This window comes from Scomber japonicus, chromosome 1, assembly GCF_027409825.1.
Source record: "Scomber japonicus isolate fScoJap1 chromosome 1, fScoJap1.pri, whole genome shotgun sequence".
Lineage (NCBI taxonomy): Eukaryota > Metazoa > Chordata > Actinopteri > Scombriformes > Scombridae > Scomber > Scomber japonicus.
The window spans coordinates 226640-252368 of NC_070578.1; the positions used below are offsets into that span (position 1 = coordinate 226640).

Sequence of the window (25729 nt, forward strand, 5' to 3'; positions counted from 1 at the left end):
TTCTGTCATCTTGTTTACAAGGGGCCTGCAGTATACTTCAAAAAAAAACAAAAAAAACGATGTAGCTTCTTGTTTTTTTAGGATACTGGATCATTTAGGGTGAGTTACAACTCAGATACCTATTTTCCTAACAATAAAATGAGCTCAGAATGTTTTGGGTTTCATATACACACAAGAAACCAGATTATCCAGATCTGCAATATCCTGATGTGAGTTTAGAGGCTTTTTTTTAACAAGATCTACATTATAAGCTGGACATGCAGAGATTTGGGAGTCAACTAGACATGAGACTGTTTTCAGCAGAAAAATGACAGCTAAAACAATGCTGATAGATACCTCTGGAATCACAGCGCCCCCCTGGTTCAACTCTGGTAACGGACCGCTTTGCTGCATGTCATTCCCCGTTCTCTGTGTTTCCTGTTGGCCTCTATGCCATGACACTTTAATGCCCAAAAATAAATCTTTAAAAAAAAGAAATATGAATTGTTGTAGTCGTAAAGAAGGTTACATTTTGCCTGTGTTAAATATTATTAAGATATATTTTAGTATTCAAACTTGATATGAATATGTTTCTTATAACTTACTATTACTAAATTGCATTTGTTCCTTGTATTCCTTATATTCATGGACCACCCTACCTTTTGCTATTTGGGGCACAAGTAATGTGAGTTTTCAGTAAAATGTCAGGAAGCCATAGTTGAGATAGTCTTTCAACCACTATTCACGCCACATATAACAAATCATGGGTTAATAATATTAACATAAATGTATTATTTCCTGTGTTTTAAAGTCCCTCAACACAAAGTATTTAATACTAAATCATTGGATTACCACATACCTAATGGTATGCCATTAACACATTACTATATACACAGGCTTTGTAACCTGTAAATGTGCAGTCAGGAACAGGCTGAACAAGGGATTTTTCCACCCATACAGATTAGCCAAATAAATATGCAGGAAACCGCCTCCTGTGTTTTTCACACCAAGCAAAAGCCTTGCCATCTGTGTCTTCCTCCCATGTATCACCATCATTCCATCATTCTCCATAAGACTACAATTTTCTGAAATGAAACAGACCTTTAAAATATCATAAGAACTTTATTCATATACGTTATACAGTGATTGTGTACATAACTCCTATTTACACATGCAATACACATTCATTAATACATTCTGATAAACAACGTCTGCCTCACTACAAAGCTGTTATCAACAATATATACAGCTCTTTACTGACCAATTTAAAGTGAGCAAAACAATTTGGCTTAAAAGATAAAATGACAAATATTAAAAAGTGTTTGGCTAGTGGTGATCTCCTACTGTGTCAGCCTTAACACTGGCTGTTCAGATTGTAACCACACCATAAAACAAATGTTTCATTCAAAGCCCTGTTCACAGTGACGTTTCTAATCCTGCCGTATCTGTAACCTATTGGACCTGTAATAGTTCACCAAACAGATACTATTAAATGATCATATGTTAATAGTATCTATGCATTTAGTCTCCTTTACTTGCCTTTTCCTTTTGTATTGCTTTCTTTTTCTGCAAATGGATGCTGCAGTGGAAATTAATGATACGATTTCAATATGAAAACAATCTTCTATTATGCTATGTTGTGCTTAAGTCATCCTGGTGTTTTGGTGACAGCACTAAGGGTATGAATGAGTAAGGAATTTGACTCGTTGGGCTTTATAGCTAGCCAAACCCCTTTTTCTAGCCTCTGTTCCATTAACATCTGTGGGACAGTGGGTTTTTCTGTCTACTGTATCTACTCTGTGTATATACTGTATGGTAAGAGACAGTACATTGACTTGTGTATCAACCACTGGCAGCTACACTGTAGAACAAGTGCTTTATCTGTTTGTGCTTTCAAACAAACTGGACTCAGAGGATTAATCATCCTCCTCATGTTGTTTTAATGAAGATGACTAACGAAGACTCACATAATACTCAACTGATATCTTCTACATTATGTAAAATGTTGTCTACATCACATCCAGGGCATACTGGATAATTTCCTGTGAACCCCTTTTGCATATGTATGTAATTTGAATAAGATTGTGGTCAACTACCACTCAATAAAGAGGTTATTGTAGAAAGCAAATACCTTTAAAAACAGCAATTGCATAGATAAAATGAAAATGGGTTTTGATCTGAGAATCTTAAGGATTATGACTTTAAATTGCAGAGGTGTACAATGAACAGATGATAGTGGAACAGCATATAGTAGCTAGGAATACGCTGGTGTGAAGTGTCCTTTTTATCTGAAAGAACTAATAAAAGTATTAGGTTTTGATGATTTTTGCATAATGTATGTTTGCTGCATACAGGTCACTCTGGTAACAATAGGAGGTGTGGCTGACATGCGGATTCATATGGTACAGAGAGAAACACTGTGTTCTGAGGGTGTGAGTAGGTTAGTGTCACAGCCATCCACCCATCTGCAACTTGCTGTTTGTTTATATGGAACACAGCTGCTTCCCACCAGCAGAAGCAGCAGCTTAACTCCAATACCAATTAATGTATAAACAGTCAACACCTGTGCCTTAAAGATATTCCCTTCTAGTATAAGCTCCAGAGGGCATAAAGAGAGAGATTGGAAGACTTAAATGAAGGGTGAGTGACGTTGACAGACATACAATAAACAATGGATTGCAGCAGCTGGAGTCAAACAACTGAAACATTATATAGACTCAAACAGTCCTAAGCCTAACCCTAACCCATTCATGCCAAACTGGCTGACAGACTGTTGTAAGTAGCCAAAAATGGTGTACAGTACTGATAAATAAGGTCCCGAAATATGTGTGTACATAATCACCATGCACAGCTTGAGGCTCAGACCATACAACCCCCTCCTGCATTGCCCTGCTGTCAGCATTCAGCAACCCCCTGCACTGAACATAGGCAGTTTGGGGGTATTTATTCCCTTTGGCTCAATCCTCTATACAGAGCTGTGATTCTGCACATTGCCTACATTGCACAACAGCTACCTTCTTTTCCTCATGCTGGTCTCCATGTGGCCCAGCTCTTCGTAGGACTGGTAGAAGATTTCTAGCTCGTGGCAGCCCCAGCCCCTCCAGACACACAGGCACCACTCCATGTTTTTCTTATGAAAGCCACATACAACTGTGTCCTTTGCCACTAAAACAGCTTCTTCCAGGATCCTGAGAGAAATAGACAGAAGAGGGAAGAGTGAGGAGGTGATCGATCCATGGGAGAGATCGATTTGTGGAGGAAAAAGAGGGATACAGTGCACAGAAGGAGCTATAGTTGGAGGCACATCACTGTTCACAAAAATGAGCTCAGCGTAGAAGCTAGTAGGCAGTTCTAGGAACTGATCCCCTGGAAAGTCAGAGAATACTGAATGTACTGTAGGCACAAAACTTTCTATTTGTACAAGTGCTGGTAAAAAACTATATTCCAGCACTCTTCTGCCAGCAGTCCAAATCCCTCACCTAGACAGAAAAAATGTAAAATTCATCAAAGAACCATCTTAAAAGCAATCAACTTTTAAAGTCTAATTTACTAATTTATGAAGGCTGTGACACAAAGCATTTTTGGAAGAAGGAGGGCTTCTGGTGACCCCGTATCCTGAGCTCAACCAACCAGTTATCATTCAGAACAACCCTGAATTATCTTCTTCCATTGTTGTTTCATCGTCCTCAGGTGTATCATTATCCTGTCCTGATGATAGTTTGTGTTCTGTGATATACGATCTCATGATTACAAGAACAGAAGCTTTGCTCTGTGAAGTCACAAACAGTCAAGCCCATATGTGAGCTAACAGTCACATGAAATAATCACATTAAAAGTCTAAAGATGAAATTTGTAACAAACTGAAACTGTTGGATCAGTGCAGTTGAAGAACAACACAGCAGCAGCTATGCCATATAATTAAAGTCCTACAGGCCTGATGACCCCTCCCTGGACATGAACCATGACCTCCAAAACGTTACCTATGTTACAGGTGCACTATGTAATAACTGCTTATTAAAGAGCCTGCTCTGGGTGGCCCTTTTATTGCATTTGTGTAAGTTTACAGAGGAGTCCTTTCTGCAGGACGTTGGGTCCTTTACAAAATAATTACAGGCTAAATGAATCTGGCTAAACTTAATTGAAGCTGTAATTAATATGTTGCTCTTTGGCTTTTCCTCCTTAAGTGCTGAATGCTTTCAAGCATGACTGAGAATTAACTCTATCCAGGTGGAAGAAAACCCAGTTTAGAATGGAATGTGAAGAGGCATGACACTATGGACATCCATCGAAAATCAGAAAATAAGCTCACCCCAAAGAGGAACATCCAGGTGGGCTGAGGACAGCGATGACACGTCCCCTCAGCTTATCAGCGTGCAGTTGCATTTCAATGATCATCACATCTCCTCCACGTCTGCCAACCAACAACACACACAGATATACACAATGCCTGTGAATTCATCTAATATTTGAGAAACAGTGTACTAACATGCTTGAAAAGGTGGCACCAGCTCATTGGGAATTCAAAATTTGCCTGGTTAAAATATGTGTCACTAAATAACACATTAGCGGTGCGCAGGTGGTCGAGTGGTTGGGGCACATATACGCAGCCGACCCCAGTTCGAATTCCGGTCAGAGGTCCTTTGCTGCATGTCACACCCCCCTCTCTCTCCCATGTTTCCTGTCGGTCTACTGATAAATAAAGGCTTCTATGCTAACAAAATCTTTTAATGTGTAAAAATTACACATTAGCACAAACTAGTTTATACATAGAGAATAGTTACTAAATATTTACAGTGACCTGCTACTAACTGAAATTGTTGTGTAGCTGATTCAACCAAAGATCAAGACTAGCCAATATACTGCAAGTCCCATTTAGAGTGAACATAGTATAACATATAAGGTAATATGGAATATGGTCAACATTTCTGACACTTGATGAAAATTTTGTGAATTCATGTTGTAATGAGTTATATTGCAGGCTTCTCTTTCAGTACTATTAAAAAAGATTTCACAAAATAACATAATTATATAAATCAATTAATTTTAAGTAAATACCATTATACCAATAAGGTTTCTACATTGCATAATTAAATATGTACCTGTCACTCTGAACTACATGATTACAACTAACACTGAAAAACACAGATATCTCAGTGTGTGCATATATATCTAAAGGACTGTCAGCTTGGACCCCTTTTGATTGACGGTGCTACAGATATTTCCTAGCACTGATATAAGGTTTTAATGCTGCAACCTGATTTAGTAAAAGTTTCACAGCACATATAATGCAGTGTTGTATCGTCAGCCTCATAGCATAATTGCCTAAGTCATTTTTTGGCCAAATTGTGATATCTGCCTAACTTTACTCTCCTACCACTGCTGCATCATCCCGTATGTCTGCCTATGTCCTTGGCCAATCACAACACTTATTATAAGCCAAAAACACTAAGTCATCTCTTTGACTTAGGCAGTTATGATACAATGCAAAATGGCAGAAAGAATGAGCTGTTCCTGTTTAATGGTGAAACATCAAAATTCCTCACATCACCATGAAGCAACCGGATCCCTTACTTACCACAATTCTCTCTCTCTCTCTCTCTCTCTCTCTCTCTCTCTCTCTCTCTCTCTCTCTCTCTCTCTCTCTCTCTCTCTCTCTCTCTCTCTCTCTCTCTCTCTCTCTCTCTCTCTCTCTCTCTCTCTCTCTCTCTCTCTCTCTCTCTCTCTCTCTCTCTCTCTCTCCTCTCTCTCTCTCTCTCTCTCTCTCTCTCTCTCTGTCTCTCTCTCTCTCTCTCTCACATTCATGTACAATTAACGCTTGCTCATGTGGAATATTGGATTTAAAAATGTAATTAAAACTATTTTGGAACACTTGAATTTGACAAAATGTATAAAGTAAATTTTGTCCCTTTACTATAGCACATTAGGATGGATTTAGAGAGATGGAATGCAGTTCCTATTTCTAAAAAATTTCTAAATTTTTTCCTAAAATTAATATTTTCCAATCCAGATGATCCAGATTGTTTTCCCACTTAAAACTATAAAAACCTAAATAGCTGGTTCAGCTCCTTCGTGTGGGCTAAAAGAAAACCCAGAATCAAGCTAACAACACTATGTCTCCATCATCAGAGGGGGGACTTGACCTTCCTGACATACAGAAATACTGTAGGATAACTACTGGATTACTTAACTTCAGTAATCTTTAAAAGTAAGAGACTAAGAACAGAAGTCGTCGAACAGCCAACTGGGATCACAGCAAAACACTGCAGACACCAATGAAACGATGACAACGAAACAGCAAAACAGCCCCGACCCACGCCCCTTCAGACTTTTTATACTACTGTCAACTAAGCACACACCTCCATTTCATTATTGACTGGTGGGATAGAGAGCCTGCCTCATTATGGCTAGACATAGAAAGCTCAATGTCCAAACTACACCTTGCTAAATTGTTATTTATCAGAAAGCCAAAATCTTTAATAAGGATATGTCAGAATCCTATTACAGTTTGAAGTGTCAGGGCTTTGCATATGGTTAGAAGATTAGAGGGTAGAAGTCAGTTCACTTCCATGTTTACACCTATATGTGACTCTGATTTTGTGCCAGGAACAATAGATCGAGGTTTTAAGGCCTGGGCTGGTAATGGGCTCTCCAGGTTATGTGACCTGATGGATGATGGGTCAGGAAATTAATAGGATTCTATCTCATGTCAAATGGCCTCATTACTAACAAATATGAAGGGAAAATGTACAAAATGTTAACAATTTGGCCCACTCAATGGCATAATGTTGTAATTCAATATGTATCTCTTGACTATATGACATGTATGTTACATGATAAGGATGACTTCTTTCATAGTATATGGGAGCCCTTTATGACATACACTGGACTGAATAGAGACATTTTTATACATAATAATGGTGGAGTTGATACACCACAAAGAAAAGCCACTTTCCCTGGCACAGTGTAGCTAGCATAGACCTATATGAGGGAGTTCAGGTACATGGGCTTTTTTAGATGCTGTTTATAAGCGAATGTCAGGATTTTGAATTTGATGCGTGCAGCAACTGAGAGTCAGTGGTGGGATATGAACAGTGGGGGGGGCATAAACTGTTTTGGGTTGGATGAAGACCAGTTATGCCACCACATTCAGGATCATAGCATAGGTTTAAAATGTATATACAGGGAGGCATGCCAGTAAGGAGTTCCAGTCAATGGGCCAGATGCAAGAACCACTCATACGCACAGATTCATTCTTAAACCATGCATACGATTGATTTACGAGGATTTGCCGCATTCACCAATTTTCTCGTATTTTGGATTTTGTCTTAGGTACAAACAAAATTTAGGAGTGGTGCAGACCTGTCGTACCTGTCATGCACAACCAACATGCACTCCTCCAAAGCAATAAATAAAACATGACTGTTATATACTGTCTAGTGGCAGTGTGCCAACAATATCATGCCTTTTGGGGGAACTTAAATCTTTCCGGGGCGGTGGGGGGGGGCAAGATATGATAATCACTCAATGAACACATAACACCTCCACACGGGTATCAAGACCAAACAACACTGTATGATACAATACAGCCAAGCACGATACGGTAGCTATACTGTGATGTAACCTACTGTACTTTATCAGCACAAACACACAGAGAGGTCGAGCTGTTGAACTATTACCCTCATCTCCAACTTCTTCTGCTGGCTTGACAGCTGACAGTTGTCCAGCAGCAGGTGGAACATCAGTAGTTGAGCTTCAGAATCAACTGTCTTGGATTTTCTTTTTAACATCACTGTATGCTGACTGCCACTTAACAGAGAAATGAATAATGTCGATCTGCAGGCTGAGCGTATATTATATTGTCAGTATTTTAGAGACCCTGAGTAATGGGTGTGAACTGCAGGGGGTGTAGGCAATGAGCAAGTGTATACTTTGTCCCGTTCATTAAATTGCACTTCTGAGTCCACAATCATGATGACATTACTCTGTTTGTAAAATTATTAGGTTATTTAGTATAAAGAAGTAGGCTATTTAACAATTTAGGTAGATATATCAGTCATTTAAATTGACAATTGAAACTATGATATAATGCAAGCTTACAATATAAATATTAGCCGCCGAAACTACAAAGCGACTGGTCCACAGATACTTTTCCACAGTTACAGTTACAATATAAACTGACTATTTATTAATAACTTGTAGTCATTTAATTGAAACATTGCTTATGGAAGTAATAGTTTAACTCCCTGACTGATGACATCACCTAATAATTCATGTTCATTTTTGTTTTTATTTCTGTGACTGTGTGCACATCAGCTGAGACAGCGTTCGCAGCACGGTTCATTTTTCCTCATTCTTTGGACCTCTAATTCCACCACTTACACACTAAATAATAATATGTGTTTCTGTTGATCTATTTCTGAGAGCGGGACCTCAGTCTGAAGTTTGATTTTCATGAATGGAGCTTCTCCACAACCTACCGGTCGTCTGACCTTATATGATATTTCGGGGGTGTCATTCATGTTAATTTACTATTCTTGGGAAAGTGCGTTCATTTAGAACAGGTGGGATTCATCATGTTTACAAAGGTTATTTACGACTGTTTCCTGGTGATATGAGTGTTTGGTGAATCTGCGTGGCACATTCGCGAAAAAAAATTTCCACCTCACGAAAAAAGTACGACAGATTTAAGAAGAAAAATACGAACACATTCTTGCATCTGGCCCAATGTGAGATACTACTAGAGCCTGTACCAGGAGTTGTTCTGCATGCAAAGACTAGTAGTGTCTGATCTTTCTGACGCTCTAAAGGGGAAATCAAGTAAAGTCAAGTGACTAAAAGCAGACTTTTTCACCAGGAGTTGGGTTGATTTGGGCTGGATATTTATTTGTTGTTATAGAGGGTCTGGCCGGGATGACAAGGACCTCAGTCAAGGTATGACAAGATCCGAGCAGAGATTGTGTAGTCTTCCTGTGGGAATGATATAAATGGTTTGAGAAACTGACCCTGTAGATAAGCTGTGCAGTTTGGACATTTTTGCCCCTCCAAGATAGTCCAAAAAGATCTCCCTTAGAGGTAGGACATGACCCAGAGGATTGCAGTTCCTGAGATACCAAACACAGTAAGTGCGGAGAGTGTAGAGATTTGGTGGTTAACTGTGTCAAAGGCAGCTGACAGCTAAAACAGCAATAGAGCTGAGGACTGATCAGCAGCTCTAGATGAATGCAGTGATTCCATAACTGACAGGAGTGCAGTCTTTTTAGAGTGACCCTGCTTAAGACCAGACTCATTCATATTGTACAGGTTATTCTAAAATAGAAATCCAGAGACTTGGTTAAATACTGTGCATCTTTTTGATACGAAGGTCTGGAATGGAACAAACCTGTAGTTTCAACTGGGCTGGGTTGAGTGTAAGGATGCAACTTATACTGTCATCGACCAATGACAGTATAAGTTACAGACAAATATAATTGTTAATTCAGTGGTTATGTCATTGTGCATGTTTTTAGTGGAGCTGAAGTAACATTGTTTTTCCTAAACTGAGTAGGTAAGCAGATTTTGATTTAATGACTAAATAATTATCTTTGCAAGACAAACCTGTATTGTGAACTTCCCACGCTCAGAGACAAATGTTTGTGAAGCGTTGAACTCTAGCAGTAACAAACCGGCCTGGCTGACCAACACACACTGCGGCATTAAGCAATTTAAACCAACTCTGAGGTGAAGAAAATAACTTGGTGTTCAGTCTGTCTAACCTCAACAACCCTGCACCCGCTCAGCATGTTTGACAGTGATGTCTTTCCTGGTGCTAATGTTGCAGCAAAGAGGCTACTCTCCACTGCTGGAGACAAGTCTGTGGACACAAACTGTATGCTGCACACTACACGTTCTCCAGCCTATTGAAGTATATCTTGAAAAATTCCAGGAAAAACCTTCATGTAACACTGTGGTGTTGTAGTAATTCATCATCCGATTAGTCTATTCATTGTTTCCATAATTAATGACTATTAGTTGTAGTCCTAATTGAGTGCAGTAGGGAACACACCTGTTATAAGTGTGACATTTTTCACAAGTCATTTTTGGGTTCTAACCTCCTGCGCAATGTTCAAACTTTAAAATAAATTCTGACGACTTTTTTTTATATATGTGCAAATGAACTAAACTATTTACTTCCAGTATAATTTTCCCAGCATGCATGTTTTTAAAATTCTGATGAAATTAACCATTCAGTGCAATTTTAATGGTGATACTTTTAATGATTCATTGAATGTGTATTGTTGTTTTGTTGTACTGTTGTATGTAACAATTACAGACAAAATGAATCGAGTAGTTAAAGTGCACTGCCATGTACGCAGTTGACCCCCGCTTCGGTCCTTTGCTGCATGTCACCCCCCCCCTCTCTCTCTCCCATGTTTGTGGGAGTGTCTACTGCTAAATAAAGATGTCTATGCAAAAAAACTCTAAAAAAAGAGTAGGCCTCAAACTTTCTGGCCCAATCTTATAGTTAGGGCCGGCAAGACTTGTCTTGGATCAGTCCCTAGTTTATGCTGCTATAGGATTAGACTGCCAGGAGACTTCCCATGATGCACTAGCTCTTTTCTCCTCCTCCATCTCTATCCATTTACATTCATGTGCTATTAATGCATTCACTAACTTCTTCCCCGGAGTTCTCTGTGATTTCTCGTCTTGCAGATGCCTCATTTGTCACTGTGCCTCACTTTCTCCTCTTAACTTATCCTTTCTCCCTCTTCTCCGTCAACCCTCTTCCCTTTCTCTCTCTGCCCTTCTAAACCCTAACCTGTTGAGGCAGATGGCCGCCCACTTAGAGTCCTGTTCTGCCTGACATTTCTTCCTGTCCCGCTGTCACCAAGTGCTGCTCATGTGGGAATGTTGGGTCTCTTTAACTAGACTTGCTCTATGTGTAGTGTAGTGCCTTGAGATGACTTTTGATGTGATTTGGCGCTATGTAAATAAAGACTGATTGACTGATTGAATGATTGACTACTTTTTAGCCGGTGTTCTTGTGTTGTGTTTAGTTGATGTGCTGTGTTTTGTACCTGGGGATCCACAGAGTTCCATTGACTGGCAGCACAGTAAAAGCTTGCAGATGAGGTGGTGTGGGATTCATAGTCTCTCCAGTTTCCAGGTCAGACTCAGGGTTGGTGGATGACTGCTGGTTCTGGTCGCTGCCTGTCTCCTCCTGGTCTGCAGGCAGCAGCACACTGCTGCTGTTGGCCAATAAGCTGAGACCTGTGGTGCTGGAACAGTCTGACTCCAGTGGCTCCAGGGAGCAGTTGGATGATATGGAGCAGTAGTCTGTCAGTGAATTCTGGTGTTGGAAGATTTGAGTGCCTGCCTCTTCACTGTAGATCAATGTCACTTCTCCATTAGTCCATTCCAGCTTCTCTTTCTGGTCCGAGGTATTGAGGCCAGTTGTTGTCATTGTGGTAACCCTTACAGGACGTTGAACATTGAAGATGTCCCGTAGAGGATTGCTGTCTCCACAACTGAAACCATGACATGATCTCAAAAGCCACTCAAATCAAAACCCAATTACATTTTAACTGAGGAAGCACAGCTATGAGTGTCTAACAGATACAGACTGCATAATAATGAAAGCTCATCATTTTTGTTACTGTGCATCTTTAGCTACCCAATCTGATTTAATGGATAATATTCCTTCAAATATTCATAGATGAGGAAGGTCAGAGACTGTTTTGCTTCACTCACTGTCAATTTTAAACTGTAAACCACCCAGAGTTTTTCTCTACACTTTTCTTTCACTTCTTCTTCTGACACAGTTAACTGGAAAATGTTAAAATGGGGCAGTGATAGTGCTGGCTTCAGTCTATGGTTTACAGAATTCATCCAGGTGCATGCTGCTTTTTTTGTCAAGAAAAGTTGACATTTTGGGATATACACTTTAGATTTAGTTACGTGACAATACTGGAAACAGGGGGGCAGCTAGCCTGATGCAGTCTTAAGGTAAAAAATCGCATTTCTGCCTGGCAACCTTACAGTGATGCTTGGATTCTAGGAGGTTACTTCTCTAACCTAGAAATAGTCTGGCACATGACTACCCGTAAAACCACAACATGCTATTTCATTGCATCTTTAAAAGGACTTTCTCGACCTCCATATCTTTCTGTGCCTATCATATACTGATGTGTTTACAGTCACAAACTATTCTTTGAAATGTTCCCAGTCCTACAGCTGATGACAACACTTCCCTGTAGCAGTCGAGTACATTAAGGCTTCACTCACCAGTACTTTGCACAGAGTTGGAAGGAAGCGGCATGGTAGAGCAGCAGGGTGTTGCTATGGTTGTCCAGGGTCCAGACTGCCTCCTCTCCCCACAGACAGAAGCTGGTAGTCATGGATACAATCGAGGATGGTGGGCTGTAGGGTTCCAGCCTTTGAACTGCCTGAAGACTCAGACAGTCGATCACCAGCACACCCGGACCATTGGAGAACCATAACTGAGACAACACATGATGATGGAGTGTCAACTCAATGTCCATAATTTGAAGACTTTTGGCTAATGAACTGATGCTGTTTTATTTGGCAATCTTCTAAGTGACTGTTCCATACATTTCTGATCCATTATCTGCTCACCTGGGAGCCACTGCTGACCAGAGCCATGCTCAAGACTGCGTAGGGTCTCTGCCTGGGATCAGAGTCCTTCAGACCAAACACAGTCTTGTTGATGGTGTGGGAACACAGGTAGGTTTCCCCATCCAGAGGAAGGTCGTCCATCAGGCTATAGACTGCCACCAAGCCATCAGACATTCCAGCAAACACTCTGGCCAGGCTCTTAATAGGTAAAGAAGAGAATGTTTTTATATTTGGTTTTGTATAATCAAATGATTAAAATAATTACATATTGTTTCAGAGGCCAGAATCTGACATTGTAGTGCTACACAGTGAAGACTGGAACCTGTATTCACAAGACATCCTCAGCCAAAAAGCAGCTCCTGAAAATCCAGAAAATTATTTACACAAAATTCACAGTTCTCATTTTGTACAAAAAGAGGCTTCAGCTGTTTGGAATTTTTAAATTCCCTCTTTTTTCATACCTAAACAGTATAAAGCAACTTAAATCCACCAGTTACTTTGGTGATTTTATCAATAAGAGTAACTTGAATAGTTGCAGCAAACATTCTGCAATAACAATTATGCTTACATTATATCACACCTGGATTTAACCAGCTACACTTCAAACAGAACCCAGAGTGCACACCAGGTATGTGTACATAGGTAACAGAACAGGAGGTCAGAGGTTAAAGAGGGAGCAGCAGTTCAACTTTTCCCACAAATTGTTTGGTGACTGACTCTTACATGTTTTAGGGCCATTATGAGAGGCAAGTAAGCTATTAACACACTGTTATTACTGGCTGTACTAAAACTGCAGACATCTTACCCGTCAGCGTCTCCATGCCTTCACTTTTATGAAGACTAATACCATGCCAAAGAAGAAAAAGAGATTGGAGACAATGCACTGACATATGATATGTTTTGGGACAATAAGTGACTTCTGTTGTTAAAGTTTGTATACACAAGTTATCAATTTAAGGAAATTAATTTCTAATTTTGGATACATATTACTAAATGATATGCAAAATTATAGAAAATGTATTCCAAAAGCTGCAAGGCTTGTAGAATATTGAGTTCAGTCAGTCAACTCATAGGGGGGTTATGGTTGCAAAAAGGGATTACAAAGGGAGGATAGAGGCCCATTTCTCAGACGGCAACCCACGACAGGTGTGGCAGGGCTTTCAGCACCTCACGAACTTCAGAGGCAGCAGCAACAACTCTTCAAACAACGCTGCCTGGTTGACAGAGGAGCTGAACTGCTATTTTGCTCACAGTCTCACCACCACAGTCCCCATCAGCCCCTAACCCCTCCACTCACTGTTCAGGAGCATGGAGTGAGGCGGGTGCTCAGAGCAGTCAACACGAGGAAAGCTGCTGGCTCAGATGGAGTACCTGAGAAGGTGCTCAAAGCATGTGCTGATCAGCTCTCAGGAATCCTCACCATCATCTTCAACCTCTCCCAGTCCCATCCTGCATGAAATCAGCCACTATCATCCCTGTACCCAAGAACTCAGCCACAAAGTGCCTTAATGATTATCGCCCGGTCGCACTTACGCCCATCATCACAAAGTGCTTCGAGAGGCTGATTTTACACCACATCAAACCCTGTCTCCCTTCCACCTTTGACACTAGGGGTGTAACGATACACTCAGCTCACGAGATCGAGACGAGATTTTAACTATATTTTTAAGAAAACTTCAATGAGGAAATACATGATTGTTCTTTTATTTGATCATTATCACAAAATTGAAATTGAATTGAAATGTTTTAACTAATCATCTTGTAATGAATCACTTCAGTTCTACTTTCTAAATATATAATTATCATATGCAGCATGCAGCACTGTAAAAGGTTTATAGATATTTTATAGATGGATCATTTTGGTATTTATGGAAATAACAACCATAAATACAAAAGTTAGATACAATCACAAATACTAAAAAGTAAATCTAAAATATAAATATAAATTAAATAAAGTTTCCAATTATCAAAAATTATAATAGTATAAATAGTAAATTGCACAAATTCTGTATTTATTTAGTTTTATAAAATTTAATGTTAGTAATAGTAGTAATAGTAATAGTTTATTTTTGGATAGGGACAGTGCATATTAATGAACATAAATGTTAGACATCTTTGTAAATATGCCGGATTATAGCAAGTTGCTAATTTGCATCCGTATTCCCTAATGAGAGAAATAAATATAAAAAAGAATACAAATGTTGTGTATATATATGTCATAATTGCACTTTAAGATCCTTTTTATTTAGTTTATCGTTTTTATTGTTGTATGTATGTGTATGTGTGTATGTATATATTCGTATATATGTGCATGTATGTATGTGTATGTATATATGTTTATATATATATGTGTGTATATGTGTATGTGCATATATATATATATATATATATATATATATATATATATATATATATATATATATATATATATATATATATATACACACGTGTTATAATTGCGGCCTGGGGGTGGGGCTCAGAGGCGAGCGCCTGGTGGCCGGGCCTTCAACCATGGGGCCCGGCCGGGCACAGCCCGAATAAGGGACTTGGGACCCCGCTCCCACAGACCCACCACCAGTGAGAGGGGCCAAAGGGCTCGGGTGCAGTGTGAGCTGGGCGGCAGCCGAAGGCGGGGACCTTGGCGGTCCGATCCTCGGCTGCAGAAGCTAGCTCTAGCTCTAGCTCTGGTGGGGAAGGAGCCTGAGCTGGTGCGTGAGGTTGAGAAGTTCTGGCTAGATATAGTCGGCCTCACCTCGACGCACAGCAAGGGCTCTGGAACCAGTCTCCTTGAGAGGGGTTGGACTCTCGTCCACTCTGGATTTGCCACTGGTGAGAGGCGCCGGGCAGGGGTGGCAATACTTATTGCCCCCCGGCTTGGTGCCTGTATGTTGGAGTTTACCCCGGTAGACGAGAGGGTAGCCTCCCTCCGCCTTCGGGTGGGGGGACGGATCCTGACTGTTGTTTGTGCCTATGGTCCAAACAGCAGCTCAGAGTATCCACCCTTTTTGGACTCCTTGGAGGGGGTGCTGGAAAACACTCCCTCTGGGGATTCCCTCGTTCTGCTGGGGGAATTCAACGCCCATGTTGGTAGCGACAGTGAGACCTGGAGGGGTGTGATTGGGAGGAACGGCCCCCCCGATCTGAACCCGAGCGGTGTTCTGTTATTGGACTTCTGTGCTCGTTACAGATTGTCCATAACGAACACAGTATTCAAGCATAAGGGGGTCCATATATGCACTAGGCACCAGGACACCCTAGGCCGCAGTTCGATGATTGGCTTTGTAGTTGTGTCGTCAGACTTGCGGCCGCATGTCTTGGACACTCGGGTGAAGAGAGGGGCGGAGCTGTCAACTGATCACCACCTGGTGGTGAGTTGGCTCCGATGGTGGGGGAGGATGCCGGTCAGACCTGGCAGGCCCAAACGCATTGTGAGGGTCTGCTGGGAACATCTGGCAGAGTCTCCTGTCAGAGAGAGTTTGGACCACGTACCGGGGGAGGCGGGGGACATTGAGTCCGAGTGGGCCATGTTCCGTGCCTCCATTGTTAAGGCGGCTGACCGGAGCTGTGGCCGCAAGGTGGTCGGTGCGTGTCGGGGCGGCAATCCCCGAACCCGCTGGTGGACACCGGCGGTGAGGGATGCCGTCAAGCTGAAGAAGGAGTCCTATAGGGTCTTTTTGGCCTGTAGGACTCCGGAGGCAGCAGACAGGTACCGGCAGACCAAGCGGAACGCAGCTAGGGCGGTCATTGAGGCAAAAACCCGGACATGGGAGGAGTTCGGTGAGGCCATGGAAAAAGACTTCCGGATGGCTTCGAAGAGATTCTGGACTACCATCCGGCGTCTCAGGAGGGGGAAGCAGTGCGCCGTAAACACTGTGTACGGTGGGGACGGTGCACTGCTGACCTCGACTCGGGACGTTGTGGATCGGTGGAAAGAATACTTTGAAGACCTCCTCAATCCCACCGATTGGGTAGTGACCGAAAGAACAAGATCGCGGGTACAAGCGGCCGAAATGAGCTTCCTCCGTAGGCTGGCTGGGCTCTCCCTTAGAGATAGGGTGAGAAGCTCAGTTATCCGGAGGGAGCTCGGAGTAGACCCGCTGCTCCTCCGCGTCGAGAGGAGCCAGATGAGGTGGCTCGGGCATCTAATCAGGATGCCTCCCGGGCGCCTCCCTGGTGAGGTGTTCAGGGCACGTCCCACCGGTAGGAGACCCCGAGGAAGACCCAGGACACGCTAGAGAGACTATGTCTCTCGGCTGGCCTGGGAACGCCTCGGGATCCCCCGGGAAGAGCTGGACGAAGTGGCTGGGGAGAGGGAAGTCTGGGCTTCCCTGCTTAGGCTGCTGCCCCTGCGACCCGACCCCGGATAAGCGGAAGAGGATGGATGGATGGATGTTATAATTGCAGTTATAATTGCATTTTAGCGTCATTTTATTTAGTTTTTAACTTTATTGTTGGAAACATTTGTTTTTTGTTTTTTTCTATATCACTATTTTTTGAGCTTCTGTAGCAATGAATTTTCCCCACTGTAGGATCTATAAATGTATCCTTATCCTTATAAAAACATAAGTAGAACAATATATAAATTGTGTTATAATTTGTTAGTGTGACTCATTTTACTTTTGGCATCATTAGGCTTCCATAGCTGCGCTAGATTCCTTGCTCCTCCTACCTCAGGCTCAGTGTAGAGACCTGAGGTCAACTTACTGCTGCTCCTCTCCTCATCTCATACTTCTGACTGAGATCAACTGAGGATGCCATAGCTCTCCACACCACGCTGAACCATCTGGAACAACGGGGGAGCTATGTAAGGATGCTTTTCATTGATTATAGCTCAGCTTTTAAAACCATCATATTGTACCTGCTGATCAGGAAACTGACTGATCTGGGCTTTCCCTCACCCACTTGCTCCTGGATAAAAGATTTCCTGACCAACCGTCCCCAGTCTGTTAAACTTGGCTCCTACGTCTCCTCCAGCTTCACACTCAGCACTGGCTCTCCACAAGGGTGTGTGGCTGAGTCCACTTCTGTACTCTCTCTACACATATGACTGCAGTTCAGCCCACCACCAGAACATCACTGTCAAATTTGACGACACAACAGTGGTGGGTCTCATCTCAGTGGGAGACACCACAGTGACCATGAAGAGCAGCAGCGCCCTTAACTTTCTAAGGGTGTTGAAGAGGAACAGCCTAGGGGAGAGACTGCTGGTGATCTTCTACTGCATCACAGTCTGGTATGCAAGATGTACCAGCGACAGGAAGTGACTCCAGAGGATAATTAACACCACAAAGATGATCATCGGCTGTCTTCTCCCCTCTCTGATCGACTTCTACAGCTCTTGCTTACCACACTAAACTCACACATTGACTACCTACCCCCCCCCCCACCACCACCACATACACACTTCACCACCACTTCGTACACACACTCCACCTCACCACATACTGTACATATTCTATTTATATACTTATTTATTTTTGATCTGTACAATATACAGCACATAGACAGAGTGCAGAGTAGACTTTTATTTACTGTATGGATGTGTACACAAGTGTATGCGTGTTTATGTGAATGTTTCACCTTCAGTGGAAAGCTATTAAAATTTCGTTGTATTTTGTGTGCAATGACAATAAAGCTAAAGCTATGCTAAGCTATTCTGTGTATATTGAGACATGGACTGACCTCTGCTCTTGCTGGAACAGGGAACAGGCAGGTGATGATGGCTGGACAGGAGAACTGCTTCTGGGGTTGACTGAGTGGACACATGTCTTTCAGACTGTAAATGAACACCTCCTGTTCCTATCACACAAACACAAGTATGTTTCATCCATAAACATAACGATTATCATGGTTTACACTGTGTGCAAAACAAATAAGCAGGTGCATTATTTTTGTCAGATTTGTACAATCAAGTGCATACTCATGGTTGTGTCTTATAAATCTCAGTCACTGTGGAACTAGGCACATGTGCACTAGCCTCATTCCCAGTAAAAAGTTAGCCATATATAGATTTAGACACCTAATGTAATCATTTGATTGCCTTCTGCTCCACCTGTTCCAACTGTCATGGAAACAAAGGGAAATAAGAAGTGTACTTTTCATCCAAAATGTTGGAAGGAACAGGGTGATTTGCCCCTATATCATCATAACCAGACAACTTATCCACACTTCTTGTTCTTTTCAGATATTAATGGGACTTTTCTGAAGATCATTTTCTGGGAAGCTCAGGTATTCCAGGTTTTCCAGGAGATGCATTAAACAGTCCCGTTGGGATGTCCAAGATGTGAGTTTTTTTGGGATTGTTGCGATAAAAAATATTTGATTTTGCAGCAAGTTTTCTCATGAATTGTAATTTGCAAAGTTTTATATGATTTTTGGCAGTTAAATTGGCAAAAATTGCAGGTCTTCAGCAAATCAGGATTCACCCATAAGAACTTCTTTATTTTGAACAATACGTCCATGTATAAACCTGAATCTCTGTAACAGCCGACCTGTGTAGATGTACAGCAGAGCACAGAACATTAATCACTGTCTGATTCTGACTGATCCGGTGTGAACAAAGTTATCGCTGCTGTACTGCGTGCATACATGCACACAGCCTCTTTCTCTATATAGCGCAAATCACAACAAAAGCTATCTGAAGGCACTTTAAACGTAGAGCAAGTCTAAACCATTCTCTTTCATTTAAATGGTACTCTAATATAAAGACGTGCTATGTGAGGCACTTTTTATTATGAACCAATCTGTGTGCTGAAATGTGAGGAAAAGCCTGAAACCGCTCCACAAGCCAGACCCAAATCCAAGCCAGGCAAATCTAAGTCTGAAGTCTGAGTTTTCTCTGACTCAGCCAGTGTTGAAAGTGTTGGGAGACCAGCGGCACACAGTCAGCTCGCAGACTTTGCTTGAGTTTGGTGGCTATTCTCATACTAACTTTGTGGAAGAAATGCCGGACAATAGTTATACAGCCAAGTCATCAAAGATGAACAATAAGCTTAACCATTACTGAGTTATATAAATAGATAATTCAAAAAAACAATTATTCATGAAATGTGATTTTGGTAGAGTGTACCTCAGTGGCCATCCACAGGGTGTTACCTATCTTCATCTGACAGCTGATCATGCTGCCTGGACAGGACATCCTCTTCACCTCCACCTGGCCCTTCTCCACATTTATCACACTGTAGTTCCTATAGAACACACATGACAGTACAAAGATATCACCACACACACACCCTGAATGCAGCTGCTTTATATAAAACCCCAAAGGGCTGTACGGTCAAATCTGTTTTTTTGTTACAGCTTGGGACTTTTGTAATTTTGCCTTTGAGAGAATATGGTGATGAGGTCTCAGTTCCATCATATGGGGGAGTCCGGGGGGGTGCTACCCCAGAAGAACACTTTGAAAATGTTTAAGTCAAATGCATCATTATGGTGCACTCTGAGAGTGATATAAAGAGGTTACATCTAGAAATGTTTTGTGTGCTTTAGTAATTTAACTACCGATTAAACTCCTGGTATGAATGGTGATGACACACCCACAAACGAGTGAAAGAAATTTCACCAATGTTGTTATGTCCGAATCAAACAATCAAAAAAGACCAATGCCCATATTTCCGCTGTGAAACAAAGAAAGCAGAAATGATTATCTAAGTTCAACTAGTTAACCACTTAACATACGCCCCTGTTTTTTATGTTTTTAGCCTAAATGACATGCCCAAGTTGTGAGCAGCACAGATCCCACATAGTTTGAGACTCAGAGATGTGTCTGGTATCATTGGAAAGGAAACACTCTCAGGATTCTTGTAAAAGTGTCTGTGTGATTCTGTGACTTACTGACAAAGAGTGGCAGAGGTTACAATGATGGGGTTGTTTACTCGCCCATAGGTTTGCCTTTACAATGACATGTGTACAGACATTCAGGGACCTCTCAGCAGGATATAGACACAATGAGGCCACAGCCACAGGTCTTGGTTCCATGCAGTCCAAATTTGGAGTCAAAAGACCAAAAGATGAATTTTTCTGAATTATTTTTCAACAGGTATGTCCATGCGTTTTCCTTAGGTCCTTTTTGGAGACTCCAAATGGACACTTGGTTACCAAAGCTGTATAACTGCAATCAAACACCTATAACTTCACATCCCCTTTGCCTACAATCAAAATCTTGGTGTCTAATGAAAGCTGACACCATATTATTATTATTATTATTATTATTACATATAACCATATTTTTTTGTTTGGCCATATCTATCTATCTATCTATCTATCTGTCTATCTATCTATCTATCTGTTTATTTTGGTATAAGTCATATGTCAAGTCGAAGAAGAACCAACCGTGTATCAAAATGCCGAGTGCGTAATGATATATGGTTCAACTCTTTTACGCACCGGGCGCACGCCGGTTACGCTTGGAGTTTGTTTATGGACAGACAAACTTGATAGCTTAGTGTCATACACCGTTGGAAACCTCAGACTATTGGCTAAAAAGTTATCAACTTCATTTCACCGAATATTTCCATAGGCTAGAACAGCAGTCAATCAAAGCCATGTCGTCATTGTTGTTGGTCACATGTCCTCATTGGCTTTGGAGACATGTACTGCCTAATCCTAAACACCGATTGGCTTGTGTGTGGTGTCGTCAGAAGCAGAAGAGGCTCACGGTCGTAAACATCTAGTCACGTGTACTCTGAGATGGACGTGCAGGTCAGGAAATGATGTAAACGGACCGTATATGGTTTGTTATTTGTGTTATTACGTTACGTGTTGGACTAAATACATGTTGACATATTGAGGAAAGTATTCCGGTTAGAAGGAAACGGATTTCATATTTCAGCAGAATGGATATTTGGCGAGCTGTACAGAAAGTCCTGAGTCATAAGATGGTCGTTGTGGATAAAGGGAAGACTTTGAAGGTATGTAGCATTATAGCTTTTCTTACTTAGCTGAGTGGCTAGCCGAGCTAATCGCTAATACTATTACGGCTGTGAGCAACCATATAAGTCGTGAGTGGTCTTGAATGAATCAGGAGAATCTAAGCTTTCCAACAATGTATGGCATGAATATATATGTTTAAGGGTTGGTGTTTAAAACATTCAGAATAACGTGTCGCTACCTCTTAACATCTGTCCCGTCCCGTAGGCGGAACAGCGTATGTTAAGAGGTTAAGTAGATAGACAGAAAATCAGAAAATAACGTTTTTATCGATCTGATTCACCAGCTGTCAGTGCTCCCTCACTTCATTCACTCTCTACCTCGCTCGACCACATCTAACAAAACAGCATCCTGTAGCCGCCAACTCTGTCCACTCATTCAGTATACAGCCGAAATGATGATACAGAACAGTGAGGAGGAAGAAAGTAGTAGTGACAGCAGCGGAGAGCAACGCGACACTATAGCAGAGGCTAACGTTAGCTGCTCCTCTCCTCTGTCTCTGCAGGGCGGAGCTGAACCCTCTGTGCATCAGAGACAGAGACAGTAGAAAGTTGTCACAACTTCACTCAGTAATTCAACAATCCACAGAAAAGAAGATAAAGTCTCGTCCTACTGTATATCTTGTTTGCAAATACGTTGATATGTCTTAAAAACTCAATTTAACGGTCAGCCCTAAAACAACATAACGTTTTTCAGAGTGCACTGTGAGACTGTGGAGGCACAAATTAGACTATGGTGGGCTGCCACAGTCTATATAATTAATGGGAAACACTGCAGTCGCATTGCTAAGATGTGGTGATGCAGCAACTATGCTAACAGCTTCACATGAGAGTGCATTGGAGTGACACAGCAACACATTTAACGATTTTATCTGAGTTAGAAAGGGGAAATAAAGGTGAATGCTACATATATTACATACACTGAACACTGCAAACATCCAGTCAATCTTGCAGAGCTATTTCTGAGGTGTTCTTACCACACTTTAACAATGCAAAGGACAATTATAGAACCTATTTTGGGTGTGTTTGCTGTGGTTTCACTTCTATAGGGGGGATAACTTATTTCATTTGGTGATTTGTTTAAAACATGTCTAATTATTTGACCCTTTGTGTCATATCTTTCCTATTGGACATCAATCAAACTTATAGTGACAGTGCAACCTGTGCAGACTTAAGAGTTGAAACCAACCTGTCATCCTTGCCTCCGTCCCAGAAGACAGCGCTGTATCCTTGCAGTTGGGACAGGAACAGCTGCGAGTGGCTTTCACAGGGCAACACATACCTGAGGCAGGGGAAGCTGGGCTCCTGCATCTGCCTCACACACTGCATGGCCACAGGCCTCTGCGGGCATACACACAATGTCATTGATATGTTGTTTTTCTCAAGGCCAGGGCTAATATCACTGGACTTCAAACATGACCTGTTTTCATTTTTCATTGGAACACAACACCAAAGTGCAAGTAATGACTTTGGGTCTTAGTGGTGTTGGATAAAGTGTTTCTGTCTTTCCATGTGTCTCCAGCTGAAGCACTACCTTTGTTATACTGCGGACAGTTAAAGGAGAAATATACAACACTGACAATAAGCGTTTCTAATGGGTGCTGAAAAGGCCCATTGTATACACAGTAATCAGGCATACACTGATTTTAACTGCCCACCTTCCCCATTGTTTAAAAAAAAAAAAAAAAATACAACCCATTCAGTTCATTCTTGCGTATCAACCCCCATGTTCATCCAATGAACTCAAAAACTGTTACAAATATGGTGCTGCCCATTACAGTAATTTTGATAAAATTATTTTGAAAAATAATGCAAATTTCTTAGTTGAACTTTGTAAGTGGATGCAAATAGAACAGAGGCCATACATCAGTGTAAACAAGCAGGGAGGCTAACCTTCTCGGGCTTAGTGTCCCAGCATTCAGTCAGCAGGTTGTGGAGGAAGTGGAACTGAACCTCCTCAGGACTGCCCAGTGCAGGCCGAACGCCTCTGGAGAGCTTCTTGGCTATCTGAAGCTGGTGGTGTCCCAATGCTGGCCTCCGCCCAGACAGCAGCTCATACAGAACCATACCATAGGAAAACATGTCCACCTTTACACAGTGATGATGGGAGAAAACACAACAGGTCAGGTTTCAGAGTTACTTTATTAGGGCCAGAGCACTGACTGGCGTGAAGTTGGCAACACTGTTCAGGGCACTATTCAAGCTATTCAAGCCAGTTGTGCCCCCCCCCCCACCTCTTCCGTCCCTGCTCCACAGTGTTGTGAAAGATTCATTGCCAGTTATCGCAATGCTTGATTGATTTTGAATAATTCTTTACGTTCAATAAATGGAATTATCATTTAAAAGCTGCATTTTATGTTCACACAGCATATGATAGTCATTTAAACACATGGGAACACTGGTACCCAAGTGTGGAACAACATATATCGAAGAAAGCTGCCTTGAAAGTTGACTTTAATCCCACACTTGTCAGAAAAGGGAGGGAGGACGTGAGTGACAGTGATTGCTTGACTTTCACTGATAATAACAATGGAACCAATGATTGACACATACTCAACAGAAACACAACCCTGGCTTATCCTGGCCTGCTCTTATCTTCTGCTTATTCATCTCATCCTTGAAACTGATATCTGAGGACCAAAATACCTGAGTGGATTCCTGTCTCTGAATGTTAACAGATAGTGACTCCGCCTTTGTGAGAATTCCCAGAATAATCATAGAGGCGCAATGCCAAAAGAACTCAACTGGTTCTGTGGTGACATCACATAGAAGTGACTCCAGATATGTTTGATATATATACACATATATACATATATATATATATATATATATATATATATATATATATATATATATATATATATATATATATACATACATACATACATACATACCTACAGTGGTGGGTAAATTGCCGCTGCTCCACTGTAGAGAGCCAACAAGTCAATATTCTTAATGTTTCGAAATGTGATAGAACAAAGCATATTAGTCTTGGATAATATTAGATTGACATTGAAGGATATTAACTTGCGGTCTGAGATAGGCAGATCAGAGCCACAACAGTTATGAGGGGTTACACCAGAGCAGCAGATTAGGTCAAGAATGTGTCCTTTGGAGTGTGTCGGAAAGTCAATATATTGTTTTAGTCCAAAGCTGTCCAGGCATGAAGTGAAGTCCCTTGTAAAAACATTGTTGATGCTATCAAAGAGGGTATCAAAATCACCCAGCAATAGTACATTTGGGGACACAGAACATAAGGTTGTTAAGAAGGCAGAGAATTCCTGAAGGAGTGCAATGGACTCAAATGAAGGGTACACAGGCACCATAATGGCACCACTTTCCAGTTTTGCAGACTCGGGGTGAGTACCGCCACCAGTTGATGCTGTTGCGGCAACAAGAGACAATTTGCAGAACGCAGTTCAGAGTTGTTGTTGTTCTAATCAGCATGAGAGCTTACATGCTAGTTGCTTTAGCAGCTAAGGACTGTAAAGTTATTGTTCCCTACTTTATATTGTGGAAAATAAATAAAAGACACTGTGAGAGACAGTGAACTCATCCTGAGCTGCAACTTGTGCAAAAATCCTGCTTTAATGTATAAAAAGTTAATGCTCTTTCGCTTTTCTTTTATAGGATGTGAAAAAACTGTGGTAGACGCACACATCCGCAGCTCCCAATGCAGGTGGTTCCCAGTCTACCTGCATTGAGAGCTGCAGCGTGCTTTTACAGATTTTGGTCCAGCTCCTGATTTCTAACTCTGGATGTGTGTATCTACCACTCAATTTTTTCTTTTATTTTAAAGCTGTTTATCAAAATGTGGCACTTTATAGTGAACAGGAGGTCTATTGTTTATTAAAAAAGAATAGATTGTTTTCTATTTAAATGTCTGGTTGAGCTCAGAAATAAAAATTATATTTTAGAAAGCGTTTTGTGATTTGATATGAAGGGGAGTGATTGTGTTAAATCAGCTGTGATATCGTCTCATATCGATCACTACCTCCTGAATCGAATCGTATCTAAATCGTATCGTGACAGACTTTGTGATATCAGCAAACATCACATTGTTGTTCATTGAACCGATACATCGTATCGTGAAGAAACTTGTGATTTACACCCCTACCAAGGAGTAGTCAATGCAGTGCACCAAACAGTGTATGTGACTCTTTGACCAGTCCAAAACAAAAAGTCTGTCAGTTATGCTGAACGGTGGATCA

At 41.4% G+C, this 25729-nt stretch overlaps 1 protein-coding gene across 1 annotated transcript in view; it reads right to left on the reverse strand.

Moving 5' to 3' along the window:
* Positions 1–2200: 2200 nt before the first annotated feature.
* The window catches only part of lrrk1 (leucine-rich repeat kinase 1), a 101066-nt gene continuing 77537 nt past the window's right edge, over positions 2201–25729 (reverse strand). Inside the window, exons 30-38 of the mRNA XM_053319227.1 lie at positions 23412–23606; positions 22708–22859; positions 19661–19778; positions 18274–18390; positions 12592–12789; positions 12241–12455; positions 11034–11483; positions 4289–4390; positions 2201–3167 (exon numbers count right to left, since the gene is read on the reverse strand). Of these exons, the coding sequence (XP_053175202.1) occupies positions 2990–3167; positions 4289–4390; positions 11034–11483; positions 12241–12455; positions 12592–12789; positions 18274–18390; positions 19661–19778; positions 22708–22859; positions 23412–23606 (1725 nt within the window). The 3' untranslated portion in view covers positions 2201–2989. The remainder of the gene's footprint in view (positions 3168–4288; positions 4391–11033; positions 11484–12240; positions 12456–12591; positions 12790–18273; positions 18391–19660; positions 19779–22707; positions 22860–23411; positions 23607–25729) is intronic.